This window comes from Opisthocomus hoazin, chromosome 8 (assembly GCF_030867145.1).
Source record: "Opisthocomus hoazin isolate bOpiHoa1 chromosome 8, bOpiHoa1.hap1, whole genome shotgun sequence".
Classification (NCBI taxonomy): Eukaryota; Metazoa; Chordata; class Aves; order Opisthocomiformes; family Opisthocomidae; genus Opisthocomus; species Opisthocomus hoazin.
In genome coordinates this window covers 71,354,776-71,372,415 of record NC_134421.1, presented here as the reverse complement: position 1 = coordinate 71,372,415, position 17,640 = coordinate 71,354,776, and the positions used below count along the sequence as shown (strand labels likewise).

At 47.7% G+C, this 17,640-nt stretch overlaps 1 protein-coding gene across 2 annotated transcripts in view; it reads left to right on the top strand.

Annotated features, from left to right (window-relative positions):
* Positions 1-17,640, top strand: part of PLXNA4 (plexin A4) — a 472,600-nt gene that overhangs the window by 355,383 nt on the left and 99,577 nt on the right. For both annotated transcript variants that reach the window (XM_075429543.1, XM_075429544.1), the window contains exons 7-9: positions 1,306-1,459; positions 4,111-4,210; positions 6,483-6,597. In XM_075429543.1, the coding sequence (XP_075285658.1) occupies positions 1,306-1,459; positions 4,111-4,210; positions 6,483-6,597 (369 nt within the window). The remainder of the gene's footprint in view (positions 1-1,305; positions 1,460-4,110; positions 4,211-6,482; positions 6,598-17,640) is intronic.

Genomic DNA, 17,640 nt, shown 5'->3' with positions numbered 1-17,640 from the left:
CTCACAAAGGCTCAAAGTCAGCCAGGTCTAAGGCCTGTCTGCTCAGCCTTTCTCCCTGATGGTCCCCAGCGTGAGGAAATAGCTCCAAGCTTTCTGTAAGTGAGGAAAACACAATGTGGGGGAGCAGTAGGCGTTATGTTATCATCCTCTCCTGCTTTGTCACGTGGACTGACCTACTCTGCTCTTTGTGCTGGTAGAAACAACACTTTAGCATGTGTTTATGTCTTCTTTCAATGGCTGTCACCTCAGCTGGAGCCTCAGCTACCTTGTGGAGGAAGCAAGTGTGCAGAGCCTCTGCATTTCTGCCTGTGTCGAGTGGTTGGCTCTAGTGGTTGATCACAAAACCTCTAAATTTATGCTAACTACTAGGTTATCATCAGGTGCTAGAAGTACCCTGGGATGCCTCTCTGTTGTCAGACATGGTCTGGTGGGTTGGGCGGGAGCCTCAGTGATGGAGGGCTGTGATTCAGGATCTTAGCTGGTCTGATAAGTTATCAGCATGAGGGTCCTTCTCCAGAGAATGAATGTGGTGGAAACCAGCCATGAGGTTCCTTTTTTTCATGACCATGAGCAATCACATAGCATTGCCAGTGGGTGTTGTGAACTCTAAAATCATGGGCAATTCCTCCTTCACAGCTTTTTTTTATGTATGGAGACCAAATAAAGCATGACCCCAGGGCCAACTGCTTCTTTGGTGGGATGGGCAAGAGAAGTTTGCTTGTGCCACTAAAGACAGAGCTATTTTATGGTGGACTGAAGGCTGTAACTAGACTCTCCTTACACAGGAACTTGGTGACAGAGCGCTCCCCCATCTGCTGATGCTAGGAGAGCAGGCCGTAGAGAGTTAGACTGGAGCGCTACAGTTTCTCTGTAGTCTGCAGAGTGCCTCTTGTGAGTAGTAGTCACCTTCCTCAGAAACCGCGTGCCTTGGGGCCACCAAAGCCCTGGTCTTCACAGCTGGCTCCAAAGACTCCCTGCCTAACCTTACACTTGCATGACAGATAGTGAGCACTCCCTCCCCTCCACTGACCCAGCTGGCACTGGGATGCAGTGCAGTTGTCCCTGCATAGCCACATACCACTTGTGTCGGCATCAGCATCTCATCCCCTTCCCACTCCGCACACACATCCCTGTCCTGAATCGCTGCTTTCTGTTGAAGGAGGATGCTCTCTCTAGCAAGAGGCTCTTTGTCCAACCTCTCCAGTGTAATTCTCTCCTGCTGGCCCAGCTCTGTTGTTTGGCTTAGTAGTCTCTTTTTTCTTTTTTTTTCCATCTCTTCTTCCCTCCCTCCATCTTTGCTTGCAGCTGGTCTTGGAGACCTACAATGTCCCTGAGCTGTCAGCAGGAGTCAATTGCACCTTCGAGGACCTTTCGGAGATGGATGGCTTGGTGGTGGGCAGTCAGATCCAATGCATCTCACCAGCTGCCAAAGAGGTGCCCCAGATCATCACAGAGAACGGTGGGTATCCCACAGCTCCTCCGTCTGCACCACTTCTCCCTCCCATCCTCCCCCCACACCCCTGTTTGTCTCCTTCTGCTTTCTGCCAAAGCTGAGGTTGGCTCATGGGACCCTGAGGACAAGGTTGGTGAAGTGCAGCAGCACATCGTAGCAGGAGTTGCCTGAGTGTGCGTGTGTTTATCTGTGCATACGTGTGCAACCGTTGTGCTGCAACACCAGCACCTTCATTAAGGTGCTTATATGTGTGAGTAAATGTTTTCAGACTGCCACCGAGTGGCAGCTGCATATATTTAGCAAAGACGAGAGAGATGTGAGATATTCACTCGCCTTTTGCCCAGGCTGGTGTTCTAAAACCTGGGGAAGGAGGCTGTACGTGCTCTGAACTCATCCCATCCAGTGCAGCAGCCAGGAAGCCCCGCAGACCTGAACGATCCTGTCTGTAATTTCATCCTGCTCCTCCCAGATTTAGATCTGTGTGTTCAGTTTGTTGTCTCGGTCCCTGGCCTTTGCTGCCTTCAGCTGTTCCAGGTTTGTTACTGGCTCCCTCTCCCAAAGTGGTCCAGCACAGATATACCTTGTCTCCAAGGATGGTCCCCCTACCCACAACTTCTTGCCTTTATTTGTTTACCTTTTCTAACAACTTTTCTAGATATTTTCAAGATCACCTGTGGCTCTTTGCAGGGACTTAATATAAAAACATTGACCCTGTTGATCACCCCCGGAGGTGCAGAGAGGATGCTGCCATTTTTGTCCTTGGCTTCTTGTGAAAATTGACAGTAAAATACGTCTCTGAGGATCCACAGGTGGCAGAAAATGAAGTGATGTGAACTGTCACCATCATCTCTGCTGTCTCCAAACTGCACAAAGCTGCATGTGCTCTCCGTTGTGGTTCCTAAGCAAGGCCCCAAAGGGTTGTTACCATTTTCAGGTCCCACTGAGCTATCAGTTATGTTTTGCCTACCAAGACAGATGCGAGAAACAGTTTCCTTGGTATGGACATCTGTCCCAGGCCAGGCTATAATCAACCAGCAAACAAAAATAGCAGTGGAAGCTGGAGGCAGGACAAGAGAGAGAGATTTATGTGAAGCGTGGTTTCCAGAGAAGCTGGGCACCTGTGGCTTGTATCAACTTCAGCAGCTGGTGCTCCGCACCTCTGCAAAGACCAAGTCCTCCATGCATAGTGCCAGAAGCTGGATTCGAACCAGAGTAGTGCGGCTCTGTAGCACATCTGATCCCTGGAGCCATCCAATCCTCCCATCCTCTTTTAAAATATATGCGAGCCGCTGGCAAAGTTGTTAAATACGAAGCGATTAACAGAGCTGTCAAAGCCGGCGGCAGCAGATGGGCAGCAGAGTCGAGCACTGGCAGCAAAACATGTTTAGTGAAGTGTGCGGGGTGTGCACGTGTGTGTGTGTGTGTGTGCTTGTAGGTGGGTGAGCGTGCACGCAGGCGCACGCTGAGACGAACTGTCAAGTTTGCTTTGGCCTGATTGATTAACGAATCTTTCAGGTGAGAAGGAAAATAATAGAGGTGAAAGGGCCAGCCAGGTTGGAGTCTTGAATTAAACATGGGTCCCTTCCCCACCAAATTACTGCAATTACTGCACCCACTCATTACCCACAGCTGATGGGCTCTGAATAGGGCTTTGGCATTGTGGGAAGAGGAAACAGTTGACTGCTCAGCACGGGAGCATTGGGAAAGGGAACGAGAAGATGGTGTGTAGGAGCTGAGGTGAACACTTTGCTGCGGATGGGTCTGCTATGAAAGTGGATTGGTTCTTTGGGAAGTTGAATGGCTTCCATGCTGAGCTGGGTTCTTTGTAGCCAAAGACTTGCATGAAAGGACCTTGGCATGAACGGGGTGAGTGAACCTGGAGGAATTGTTCTTGTGGGAATCTCCCTGCTCATCAGCATTTCCCAGGCTGCAGATTGGGACCCCCTGCCCGGTCCCCACTGTTATAGTATGTGTCCTCCTTGCTCATTCCTCCATCCTGCTTTATCAACGTATAACCTCTCTTTGAGGGCAGATCTGGAGGTGGCCTTCATCAAGCATGGTTGTCCTGGATTTCGGGCCCTGTTCAGATATGTTAAACAACGAGGGTGGGGAGAAAGTAGATCTTTCTTTATCCCCTCAGGAAAGCAGATATGTTTATGCAGTGTATGCACAGTCTGCCAATGCTTTGGTCCAGGAGTCAAATCTTCCACAGGCATTTACCTTCTGGGGACATCAAATGAACAAGCAGCAAGGAAGAACTTTAAGGACAGTACTCCATTTTAACAGCCTCCTAATTCCAGACATCTGCATCTGCTCTTTCAGCTTAGCTTTCGTACCTGATGACTTCAGTCACCGTATTTTTGAAATCAGTGAGATATGGTCTAGACCTGTCATCATCATCCAGCCCAGACTCTGCTCCCAGGCGTAATCATTTCCAGTGGTGAAGACATATTCCATCACCCCAGTACCACAAGAGGGAGGAGATGTCACTGTTGGAGAACCAGGGTCTAGAAGGATTTTCTTGCACTTCCTACATCTTAGTATAGATTAGCCAAGGTACTGTGAGACAGCTCCAGGTTCAGACCGGTGGCATGGCCAACAGGGCTTAACTAGGCTAAGAAAGTAGTCACGTACTGATGTGTCTATTTTTTCCCCAGGAGACCATCACATTGTGCAGCTTCAGCTCAAGTCCAAGGAAACGGGTATGACCTTTGCCAGCACCAGCTTCGTCTTCTACAACTGCAGTGTCCACAACTCGTATGTTCATTTCTTTTGATACCTGTTTTCTGTTCCACCCCTGGATCTGGCACAGAACCAACTGCTGGCTGGGGCACGTGTCCCTCAGGAAGTTGGTTAGACATGGAGATGACTGGAGTCAGGGTAACTTGGGCGATGGTCAGCACAGTGGGGGTACCTCCTGGAAGAGCAAGAGTAGTATAGCAATGATTTGTTCTGCTGGTGAGCGTCCTTTGCAGGAAGGCATTGCTTTGGGGAGTGGTACATCCTCATGTATCCCACATCAGTGGGAATTTGCCAGGGAAGGGAGTCAGAAGTGAGTCAAGACCTCAGCAAATGGCCCCCTTATCTTCCTATTAAGTAGGTTTTTGTGGATATCTGGTTGCTGCTCACACAGATGCACCTTCAACCCTCACCCATGCTATCAGTCCCATCAGCAGGAGACTGCCCCAGGTGGTTAACATGGTCTTGGGCCCTCAGATGTGAAAAGACAGGAGTTGCTGGTTCCTGCATGATGTGAATTGAGCAGGAAACACCCAGCTGATTCCCTCAAGACCATCTTTTCCATCCTGTGAGCTCCTTTCCTGCCCTGCACCCCATTCTTCTGGCATTTAGCTGGCACTCAGGGATGCTGAGGAGCTGCCCCACTGGAGTGGGTCTGCAGCTTTCCTGCAGAAAGATGCACTTCCAGCAGGTTGATCCACCCCTGAGCAAGGCTGAATGGCTCTGTCCCCGCTACTGAGCCATCAGAAGTGCCAAAAGCAGATAATTACTGCGGCTCAGCAATTCACAAGGAAAAGCAAATCCTATTTCCGTGTTCCTGCTGCTTTGACAAACAGTGTCAGAAAGCAAGTGTTGGGGGGGAGAGCAGGAGCGATGGTGGTGTTAAATATTTATGGCATGTTTTGGTTTCTTACTTGACAAACTATAATACGCTATCCATTTTTAATTTGATGTATCAGAGCAAGCACTTGTTACCAATTTGAAGAACAGCTCGCTGTACCAGAACTGAAAGTGGATTGGCGTTGAGCGAGATTTCACGGAGACAGGGGAGAGGGTGTGCGTCTGCTTGTTGGGCTCAGCCAAGCTTGGCTGGAGGCAATTTTTTCACTCCTCCCCATTAAAACCTGGTGACACAGAAGGGCCAGGAAAAATTCCCCCCGCAAATCCCCTCCAGGTACTTCAGAGCTTGCAGCTGCACAAAGATCTCCAGCAGTGTGAGTGACCGGAGTTGCTACCATCCACTGCTTGTTTTGCGCAAAGAGCTTGTTATGGCTCAGTTTGGTTGCTGGTGAGCAGACATTGTATTAAGTTAAAAAAAAAAGGTGTGCTGTAGGTGTCAGTGCTTTAACACCGCCACGAGAGGTGTTTGCAGCTCTTACTCCACAGGGTCTATGGAGCACAGGAGGGTGAAACCTTCTAAGACAGATGGAATGGCTCTTTCCTACACCCTGAGTAGGACACTTCCTAAATATGCCCTCTGCTTCCTGGGCAGCTGCTACAATTGTCTTTACATCTCTGCTGAGCTGAAGAAAAGAAGACTAGAGTTAGTACATTTGCAGGAGCCCCATCACACTGGGCAGAACTCACATAATTAAGCCTATGGGACACAGGGGGAGAAAATTCCCTGCTTCATCCTTGGCTTTCTGACCTTGGTGCATTTCAGCTTGTGTTTGGCCTCTACATCCCACGTGAGAGTGGGAGGATTAACCAGCTGGGACTGCTGGTGCACGGGAACTGCTCTCCATGGGCACTCTTCCATGCGTCAGCCCATCCCTTGGCCACCTTCCCACGATGTTTTCGCAGCTCCCAGGGTGCTGGTGCAGTTTAGCACAGAGGCAGAGAAGCTGTAGCAGTTACCACCCGTCCCCTGATCTTGAATTTTTTTTTGTTACACTCAGGATTTTTTTACGGTCAAAAAGGTGAATGCCTGTTTTATATGAAATCGAGGATTTGTTGATAGTCTGATTAAAAGTTGTAACAGGGCAACCAAAATACAACAAATGTTTATTATTAGTCTAGTTACAATGATATGAATTCAACCTAACTTAGCTAATTAATATGAGACTCTTGTGATCACAACCACAATGTGCTCAGGCCATGGCAAGCCCAGCACCATCCTATGCCCTGATTGTGTTGGGTCAGTTCAAAGCCCGTGGCCTTTTGCTAGTGACAGAAAAAACAATGTTTCCCGGTCTTTATTTGCCTCTGAGAAACACCATTGGCTGTAAGGTCTATCCTGTTGGCTGACAGGACCCGGCTGACTGAGTGACTACTCTCTCTCTGTTTTCAGGTGTCTGTCGTGTGTGGAGAGTCCTTACCGGTGTCACTGGTGCAAGTACCGCCATGTCTGCACTCATGACCCAAGCTCCTGCTCCTTCCAGGAGGGACGAGTCAAGCTTCCTGAGGTAGGCAGGGGCACGGGGCTCATATCACCTATATGGTCTGCTTAGGGCTGATGTTGCCTTTCGGTGTGGGCCAGCCCAACAGTCCAGGAAACCTTCTCTACCTCCAGTCCTACCCTCTCCTTCTGCTCACTCGCCAGATGACCCTCACCTTTCCCTCTGCAGATAGCTCCTAGTGAGCTGCCCTCTCCCTCCTGCGTACTACAAGGTGTGCATTACCTTGGAAAGCCATTGCAAGCTCTCAGTACCAAGGGAGCATCTCCTCCAGCAGAGAAGGAGTTTGCCTCTAAGCAGATACCCCAGGCTGCTGAGATACAGGGAGGATTTAGGGCTACATCCACAGTGTCAGCGGATTTCAGCCTTGCTTCGAGCACTTCCGTGGCTTCGTGGGTTTGGTGCCTAATGGCCAGTGCATCAAACTGCCTCCAGACGATGCTGGGGAATGCTCATTGCCAGTCGCTGAGCTGAACTGGACCTAGGGCCTTAATACAGAGCTGGTTGCTGAGCTGCAGACGCTGTCTGGCTCGTATTGTAACTAATGAGCACTCGCAGACAAGTTGAGCTCAGGAGAATACAAATAGGAAGCCACTTAATTACTTCCTGGTCAGGAATGGTCTGAAAGCATCCTGGCCTGTCTGGAAAATGACCTTAGATGGCTCGTAGTTTGCCTGGCCCAAGGGAGCAGTACCCATTAAGAGATCTGATATCTGCTGAACCACCAGACACAGAGATGGCTGCTGAAGTCTCCGGCAACGTGCTTTGTATTCGGAGGACGAAATCCCCACTGCTCCCTGTGCTGCCTGCTGGGTTTGGTGTCCCTAATGTGTTTCCCCACCTACCCCCAGCCCATGCCTCAGGCAAGCCAGTTTGCTGGACCAAATGACACACGTGTAGTGTCTTCACACTCCTACGGCATCTCCCATTGCCTCCCAACCCTTTGTTATGTGCAGGTTGAGGTGTCCTGGAGCAGACATCCTGAACTGCTGTGGCATTGGCACAGGCCATAAATATTCATGAGCAGGGAGGTTGCCAGTTCTTCACCTACCAGGATTCAGAATTTGCTGTAAATCTGCTGGAAAACTCGCTCAGGAGCTGTGCTCTGTGGTGAAGGGGTGCAGGAGGGCAGCCCCAGTCTATCCCAACCAGACAGGCCCTATTGCCTCGCAGGGAGCATTGCTAGAGTTTGGCCAGTCATGCTTGCCACAGGTCTCTGTGTCTTCCACTTCAGTAACTGGAGGAACCTCAACCTCTTGCTCAGGTTGCATTCCCCGGGACACTTTGTCTCGGCTTCTTGCTGTGCAATTTCACCACCGTTTATCTCCTCTGGTAGAGTCCTCTGGTGTTTCTCATGTGCCAAGCACCGAAATCACCTTCCCAGTTCTCTCCTTTTCTCTCTTCCAGCCCCCTTTCCAAAGTGAAGGGCCTACAAATCACAGTGTATCTCCTTCTCCCTCAACCCTAATCACATCCCTGGTGTTTCCACGCTTGCTCGCACCAGAAAGGAGATCATGAGAAGCTCTGTGTCATCCCAGTTCCTTAGGGAAGGGACTGGAGATGGCACAGCTCCTGTTCTTTATTTTACCTCTACCAAGGTCTTGATCTGCAGAACTGGGGAGGAGGCAGTGGACTTGTTGTTCTCTCCAGATCTGCCCGTTTTATCACACCTTTTCCATCACCGCTTCCTCACCTCTCATTGGGTTTCTTTCTGAAAAGTATCATCTTCAGACTAGGAGACAGCTCCAGTCTGGGGGGCCTTTGCCTGTCAGTAGAGATTGCTCTTTCTCTCTTCTGTCCCCTTGAACAGAGGATTTCCTGCTGAGCTTCAAATATTCCCCCTCTGATCTTGCAAAGCTGCTCTGTGCGATTTGCATGGCAGCAGGGAGAGGCACAAACCTGACCTTAGAAGATGGCTATTGATCTACAAGGCAAAGATAGCATCATGCAGCACATGTATGTTACATTGGTCGTTGCTACAGAGGGCACAGCCCTCTTGGCTTTTGCAGCAAAACCATCTCCGGGCACAAACCTCTTCCCCATGGGAAACAACATTTGGAAGTCAGCTGCTCAGCTCTGAGCTGGTTTTGCAGTCTGCTGCACAGAAGAAACATTTCTCAGCACTGGAATCACTGGAAAATATCTCTAAGGATAGTGGCCTTGCAAAACCCAAAACTCTCAGAGATAGCTTTCTGCCTGGCAATGTGAGAAATGCCCTGTAGCTGATTGTGGCCCTCAAAGACACTATGGCTGGGGAAGGATGGCATCGCAAATGCATTCTGACAAACACAGATTTACATTCGCTTTGTGGCCAGAAAGGTTTTGTCAAATGGCACCTGGAACAAATGCTGTGTCTATCTCCCACCCTTCTCTTGAGAAGCCATCTTCTCACTGACTCACCTCTCTCACTGAAATTTCCACTATCTATTTTTTACTTTCACCTTTAATTCTTTCCTTTTCTGTCCTGTACCCATGCCTGTTCATTGAGTGGGTTCCTTGAATGATATAAACCATTTGATCTCTTGAAGCCAAGTCTGGCTCCTCATTGCCCATCCAGACCTCCATCCAGTTCCTGATGACAGGAGTTACAAGGTTGACAGCACTGAGGTCCATTTCCAGACTTCCCAATGCTATCTTCAGTAGTGCTCAAAATGTACTATCACCTTGAGTGGGCCTATTTTTACTGGTCTTTCATCTCCTTCTGCAATGTTCCTTTCCATCCTATCCTCTATAAGCCCTTGGACCCCTGGAGCATGAGGGGGAAACCATCCAGGCACAAGCACCTTCTAAATCAGTAAGCCTCAAGGAGGTACTGATGTGAGACCGTGCTACCAGCGTGGTATTGTTGGACCATCCCATTTGCAGTCCTGCCATGAGTCTGCTGAGCAGATTAGCATGGCTGGCTTCCAGAATCATCTGGTCTGATTGCACCAAAAGACTGCTTGCCAAGCAAGCAAATATTGGTGTTACTCTGTCATATGGACTAGTGCCAGAAACTCCTTTCCTCTGTAATCATCATTGCTGGCATGCCAAGCCTGCTTCTCTCCCCCATACGATGGCCTTTACCCTCTCTTTGCTGGTACACCCATCTCCAGGTGACTTTTATCTCTTTTTGCCTGTACAGCATCTTGCCGGCATGTGGGCTAAGGCTTCCCGTGCTCCAGATGGCCTGTGCTGTAAATGGACCGATTGGGCTGGTACCCATCACCTCTGGACCAGTCTGGAGCACTTTGAAGGGAGTCTTGTGCTCTTGTGTAATTCTGACTCCATGATTTGTTTAGCACATCTCACAAGTTTCTGGATTCCCATGAGCTCACCTGCCTTTCTTTCAGGTCTGCTTCATGTGGTCTGAGAGGACCTTGGATTTTTTACTTTTTTTTCCCTTGTAGTATGAGTTGCTGATTAATGCAGAGGGCAGGATGAATTTGAGACTGATCCACTAGGACAGCAGAAAGGTCTTGGCCATGACCCATACTGTCCAAAAGGCAAAAAGCTGTTTCTATCTGCATAGCTTGTGATCTACCATCCAGCGGTGCCTTTGAATTGCACGGTGGATAGCTGTGATCAGCCAGCCCCAGGCTGGGACAGAGCAGCTGTCCTACCACTGCCTGGCAAAACTAAAGCAGAGGTGGAGAAAGGACAGAAAAGGCATGGCCCTCGCTGTCAAGAGGAGCCATGACTTTCTTAGCTGTGATGTGTCAGGTGCCTGGTGAATCAGCTCTGCCTATGATAGAACTGAAGCAACTCATCTGGGAGCCTTGGGAAAGCCCTTGTTTGCTTCCGGTGAAGAAATCCAGCATGGTCATAAAGCAAGAGTATTTATGATTATGGCACTGAACTCGATCGAATAGGGTTGATGATGTCTCTGGATGATTTGCAGCAGAAATATTTCACCTTGGCGTATAATTTCCCTTTACAGCATGTATTCAAAAGCCATGTCCACTAACTTGAAGTATACTGAGTGACTTGCTTTATAATGGAGAGCTGATATTATTGCTATGGAGGGCAAGAAGTGAAAGAATGAGAGAAAAAAAAAAGACTCTTTAGTACTGAAGTGGATTGTTGTTTTTCCCAAAGAGAGCTGGTAGAAAAAGGAGAGAGAACTAGTCTCAAAGACAGAGGGCAACAGGCCAAGTTTCTTTCTTTTTCTTGGCCATCCTGTCTTTCTTTTTGACATTTGTTGTTGACCATAGCTGAAGACAAGGCAGAGGCTTAGTGTTGCACCACAAAGCACCGCCATGCAGACAAACATACTGTGAAATCCACCCTTACTTACTTGGCACAATCACCAAGTGAGAGAGCTCAGTCATTTTCCTCTTTAAAGTCAACAAGTAGTGGAGGGAAACTGAGGCACGGAGGAGTAAAACAATTAATCTGAAGGTCCTGATGAAATAGGAACTGCAGAAACAGCACCTGTCTCTCCCGATATCTATTGTCCATTACACCTGATTGCATCATCCGTCTTGTCTTTGTACAGGGCTGCTGTGTTCCAGCAGGGTGGTTTTCATGTCAGCGTTTCACAAACATCTGTACAAAGCTGGGTGAGCTGGGGTAGCCTACTTGAGTTGATGGGATAAAGAAGAAGTCTTCTTTTGTGCCTTCTTCTTTTCTAAGAGGAACACTATCTTGTTCTGGGCCTTGCAAGGACTTTAGCTTTGTGTGGGGGAAAAAGAGGGGGAAAATAATGGCAAAAGCCAAAAGCAAGCCTAGATAACAAATCTGTTATACGCTGGCTTTAATAGATACATAATCATTTAATTACCTTGAAGGAGGTTTTCATCTTTCCCTGCTCAGCCCATTTGAGTGTGCGTGTTTTTCTTCCTCCCCCAAACAAGCTTTTTATTAAAAGGATTTTCATCTGCTGCCTAAAAAGACAACAGAAGAAAAGATCTCGCACCAAAGTGTTTTATGTGGAGTTGTACGTGCTAATGACAGTAAAGCCCACATAAAAGAAACAACTGCTTCAAATAGTAATTTGTCAAAAGCGATAGAAAACTGTGTGAGCTGCATGGTGGTGAGCAGCTGCCGAGTAGCAGAGTGCAGCTTTGCCCAGCACTTGCTCGTGCCTCGTGCGGAAGGAAGAACTGTACTGGCGGCCGCTGCAGTGGAGTGCACAGATTTAGCTCTGACTGGCCGCTCGTCCTTCTTGGGGATGGGTTTTTTGGGAAACGGGGAAGAAGGGAGGGGAAAAAAAGAAGGCAAGGAGTGATAATTACAGCTCAACCTGAACTGGCAGACATCTAAGAAGTATTCGGACAATGCCCTTAATAACATAGTTTAGCTTTTGGTGAGCCCTGAAGTGCTCAGGTAGTTCACCTAGCACTAGGTGATCATTGTAGGTCCCTTCCAACTGAAAATATTCTATTCTATTCTGTTCTGTTCCATTTTAAGTGAGAATGCCCGCGTCTCCTGATCATGGACTCTGCAGTGAACTCAGTAGGGTCCTTCCCCACCCTGCTGGTGCATCTCAGCCTGGCTCAGGGAGGGCTTTGCCCCAGGGTGTTAAAAAGCAGACAGGTTTTCAATGTCCTGCTTTGTCCTCTTTGCAAGGTGCAGAAGGAAGGCAAGTGCCCACCTCCTCCCAAAATGCACTCCGGTGGAAATGCCTGGGTGGCTGTACTGGGGAGGGGGTAGAGGACGTGCTGGGCCATCAGGTGAACATGGTCAACTCCTTGCTCCCTTGAATGAACAAACCTTCTGGTAATTCATTTTCAACTGTTGCTGTGGCAACTGCTCAGTTTCCCTCCTGCTTCTGTTTCCAGCCTCCTTTAACCCGGCCAGAGAGGTGGCTTCTGGAAGCATCAGCACAGGGAGGAGAGAAAACTCATCTCTGCTCAAATTAATGTATGTCTCATTTCTCAGGGACTCTAATGACAGTTGCAACGAGGCCAACACCAGAGTGCCGAGTCCTTCCCCGCTTGTCGATTATCCACTCACTTATCCTGGCACCTGTCTATCATTAAGGGGAGGGTGCGAGGTTTAGTTTCTATGGCAACTGCAGGCAACCTGCTGCCTTCAAGTGCGGTGAGCAGGCAGGGGGACTGTCAGGAGAGGCGAGGGGACCAGGAGCAGCTCTAGACAGGCAGCTGCTGCAGGCAGCAGCAGCCACCCCATGCAGATGGGATCTGGCGTGGTGATGCGTGCATTTCGTGGCGCCTGATTTTAAGCAGCATGGGGGTTTGGCGTTTATCATCTATTTAGCTCTTAGAAGTGTTTCCAAGCATGTGTGGTGGAGTTCAGTTTTGTCGACATCCTGTTCACGGGGAGGCAGGGGTAATCTGGGAGGAGGCTGTACCTGATGGTTTGGATCCAGCTGTGCATTGGGGTTCCTGGTGGTTTGGCATTTCAGGCTGTGGCATTTTAGCCCTCATCCACCACTACAGCCCTTTCCCAGAAATGGAGATGTATAGTACTGTGGGTACATCCTCTTCAGAGGGAGTGCTTCGGATAAGAGGAAATTAAACACAGAAATGAGAGACTGGGCAGAAAGCTTTCCCCTTGTTCGTGGAGTCCTGTTAGAACAAGAAAATACTGCTCACAGGCAGTATCAGGTAGTGTATAAGGCCATGAGTTTTATGTCAGCAGATGAGAGTTTTATTCCTGGCTGTGAGCTGGGATGGACACATTCACCTTTCTGTGTCCCTGTTTCTCTCACACCCTCTTCTGACTCGGGTAAGCACTTTCTGTTAATAGGTGCTTGTACAGTACTGAGTACCTGGAACTGTGATTTCACAGCGGGGACTGTTCATAAAAAGTCTTTGAGCATGTACAAACAAATTAGATTATTCGTTGTTGTTTGCAAGTCATACTGACTTCCACTGAGGTGAAGAAAAAGATGAAAAGCCTGTGTTTGAAGTGGCTTCTTTTGTTATTTTTGGGCACCTTTTGTCATCTCTGAGCCTTTCTGCCCTGCAGTCATCCAGTTGGCAGGGGAAAAGGCTGGTAACTTGTTCAATTTCTGCAGTAACTTTTAGCAGGATTTCTGATAAGTACGGTGGTGGATCTGCAGGATATCTGTCATGGTGTAGGACAGCTCCATCGTGTGTCTCCTCATTGAGACCTCCAACCAAATCACAATGCGAACTGAGAACTGATGGAAAAGTCCTCCCTCTGAGCAGTTCATCCTATCTTAATGCACATCTTGTTTTCTTAGAACTTAGCTTCTCCAGCCACCATGTAAGTGACTAATCAAGGACCTGCTCATGTAATTTCTAGGAGCAACTCGGGGAGATTAGCTTGAATGGAGCTATAAGAAGCATCTGACACTCAGTACGGTGTCCCTGCTAAATGTTACTCATAATAGTTGGACTGCTCGTCTTTGCAATGCAAGAATATTTATCCCGCAGGACAGAGTGATCTCAGCATGCAACAGGGACAGGACTCATCTGTCCCCACCAACACAGCACCCTTGAAATAACATCAGGAAGCGCTTATGTTGTTTTCATAGCCTGGCTCAGTGCAATGCCATTGCTATGCCTCAAGTGGTTATAGGATTTTCTCACTATCTGGACATCTGTTAGGACTGTTAGGATCTGTGTGGCACGCTGCAATTTGAGGGAAAGGTAGTTGCTCAAGAAGAAGGATAATTCCTCATTCAGACGTAGTGTGGGCTCGTGGCCTGGCTCTGAAGCAGAAAGATTTTACTATTCTCCGTTGTCTTATCAGCTGCATTCACTGCTTTGGGACATGTGGGCTTTTGGGACCTGGCCAAGGAGAAACATTCTCAGGATGCTGAAGCTGCAGATAAGAGGTAGTGCTGGAAAGTGTCTCCTGCCCTGCTTGGGGCATCTCCAGGAGACTGAGCCCAGACCCTCCTTCCCCGCCTTGTCTTTGCACAGGAGTCCCTTTGCTTTGGATAGGACATTATCACATGCTGTCACAGATCTCGGTGAGTGGGAGGGTGACAAGAGCCGTGATATCATTGTCCCAACCTTCCCACTGTGGAAGCCAAAGTAATATGACTCTCTGGGCATCTGTCCTGGTTTCCAAAGGAAGCGGGATTGCGTCAATGTGGCCTGCATGTGCACCTCCGGTCCATCTGTTACTCTGTCGTCTCTGTTGGCTTCTGAACCCATTGACCATTCTTGGACATTCTTAGCTAGACCAAAGTCTGGAGGTCTCAAAGATCCCAAGTTTCTACTAACTTTGTAGAAATGGGCAGCTTTAGAGGAGAAAAAGTCTTTCAATCCTCTCTTACGAAGGAAGTACTACAGCTTGGACTCAACTGGTGTTAGACACCAGAAATACACATGTGAGAGTGTTGTCATGAGACTCCCTGTCACTCTGAGGTAGCCTGGGTTGGAGAATGCCCTTTATGCATGCAGAACTCATTTGATGGCACAGATGTATAAGAATCTTAGCTTTGTTGATGAGTGACATGTCAATGTCATTGATACCTACAAGAATGAGCAGTAAGGGGTGTTATCGCAATGCTCAATATTTGCAGCCTTCTTGGGCTGCTGGGGGGCCATGCATGGATGTACAGTGCTTTGATATACATGAAAGGTCTTGTGAACTTCAGGTGGAAATCCTCACAGAAGAACAGAAGGCTGGCTAGGCAGAAGAATGCAGATTTATATAGTAATATTTAGAGAAGAAATTCATTACTGTGTTATAAGTTGCCTGTTCTCTGCCCTGTGCTTTCCATGGCTTTGCATAATCCAGTTCTACTATGACTGTTATTCTGAAGGGTTATCTTACTTAACCAGAGCTTTTCTTTAACAAATGACAGACTTTGTCACAGTAAATACAGTTATCTTGTCTCTTGCTCATACACCACCTTCCCCAGTGCACGCATTCATATTTCTTATGATTTTAAAATCAAGCAGTTACTCAGGAAACACCAGAACTGAGACAGCTTGCATGTCTCCATCAGCCCCTCTCCTTTGAGCAGAGGTACCTAATGACACAGTCATCTACTGGTTTTGTCGCTAGTCCACTCCCTTCATGCAGTGACCAGAAGGCTCCTGCTCTCTGGATCATTACTTTTCCTTCTAAGGTGTGTCAAAGCAGCAAAGGGCTGAAAGAAAGCTAACATTGTGTCTCTATTTAAAAAGGATAAATGTGGTGCTTGGATAATTATGACAGCCTGACCTTGATCCTTGTGAAATAATGGACCAGCTGAGAAAGACTGCATTAATAAAGAATTAAAGAAAAGTAAAATAATTAACGTTGATCAGCAGAGTTGTGTGGACTGACTTCAGAGGCAGAATAGTCCTGGGTCGGGATCCAGCTCCCAGCAGACCTGGGTCATTTCTGAGACTGCCTGCACGGCCTTGGGGGAGTCACTTTGCTTCTGATCAACAGGATTCAGCAGTAAGCCACAGAATCACAAAATCACAGAATGTTCGGGGTTGGAATGGACCTCTGGGGATCATCTAGTCCAACCCCCCTGCCAAAGCACGTGAGAGGAGCTTAGTTATCTTCATTTAGCTTCTGCTTTTTGAGGATCCACTCTCTGGTGGTCAGCATCACTCATCGCTCTAGCCTTCACAATAGTGAAACTGGGGATCTAAGAGGCTGTGGAAGCTGAGCTAATGATTTACTGTTGATCTGTTGGTCTCCCTTCCTCCTGCAGTGATATCTGTGCACTAATCTGTGCAAGCCACCGTTAAAGTATGTCGCTACTACAGTGCACAGAGCTTAAACAGGACCAAATCTCTTCCATGCACTCCAGGCCAACCACCTTTTCCCAGGCACCAGGATCACTTGCAATATCTGACAGAAGAGAGCTGGTATTTGGTCCTGAGTGCATGGAAGACTCCTAACTAAAAAGGAGCCACCAGAAACGACAGCAATGCAAGGACTCCATTATTTCTTTGTTGTCTCTGCAGATGTTTACACTTCCCATAAATCTTCTTGCTTTCTCCTCATCAGCTGCCTTTAAAGTTCTGAGCATTTTCTTCATGTATTATTACTTTTCCTGTGGCAATAAATAAGCACACCATCAATCTAACTAACAACATTGTAAACTTAAGAAGTGCAGATAAAATATATGGTGCATTAAAAAATTCTTTGACCGGGTGAGCTTTTTTGTAGCTGGTTTGATTGCCGCTGGTGCCAATGTAAATTTGGGGGAAGTATATCCAGAAATTTATGGAGCCTGGAATCTTGCCTACGGAGCACTGACCTGATTCCACTTTATAACCTAATAATGTTCCCCAGCACTGTTCGTGTAAATTTTAAACATAATTTTATGATGTTAAGAATTAGTGGTGTAATAATGTAAACACAACGTGAACTGTAACTCACCCCTTCGCCTCCTGCACTGGGAATGCCGAGCTCGTTTCCATTTCCTTCTCCAGATTATCCTGGGGCTGGGAAGTTATGCAAGAGTTTAAAAGTGATTCATCGACGGAACCAGCTTGTCAGTCCTGGACCTGAATCTGTCTGTTTGCAGCAGTACAGGGCAGCTGCTAAACAAACGTCTGATTTTGCTCAGGTGGTGTTTCAGCCCTGACCTAGGCTGACAGCGTTGAGGTGTGAGAGAATAGCTCAGGCAACATATTCCAGGCAGTCCTTGCTGCCTCTCATCTGTCAACTTGCTGTTGTCCTGCTTTTTATCCAGGTGAAATCTTCTTCCTCTAAAGTCAATGACAAAGAAAGATCTCTTTTTTTGTTTGTTTGCTGGTCTCCCCTCTTCTTTTTCTCCCTCCTTTCCTTCCTTTTCTTTCTCTTGCCCTGTTCTGCTTTGGTTTAAAGGTTTTTTTAATCTAATCCATCTAACAGACCATCCAGATGCCGTGGTCTACATAAAGACCCATCCCCTGTCTCTCAGATCTTACCCTCTTGACTTGACTACAGCAGAGTGGGAGGATGAGAAAGCCATAGGGGACACAGGCAGAAGGGTACATTACAGATCAGCAGAGGGTAAGAACAAAAGATGTATTTACATCATATGTGAGTAAATAACTATCTGACTATCATTTCTTGTTGGGTTCCGAAGGGTTTGAGTGAGTAAGTTATAGTCCCCACTTAGATTCACTTTGTGATCATGTTCCTTCTGGGCAAGATGGCTTGGGTAAAACACAAAGATAGTTGCTGAATGAGGGA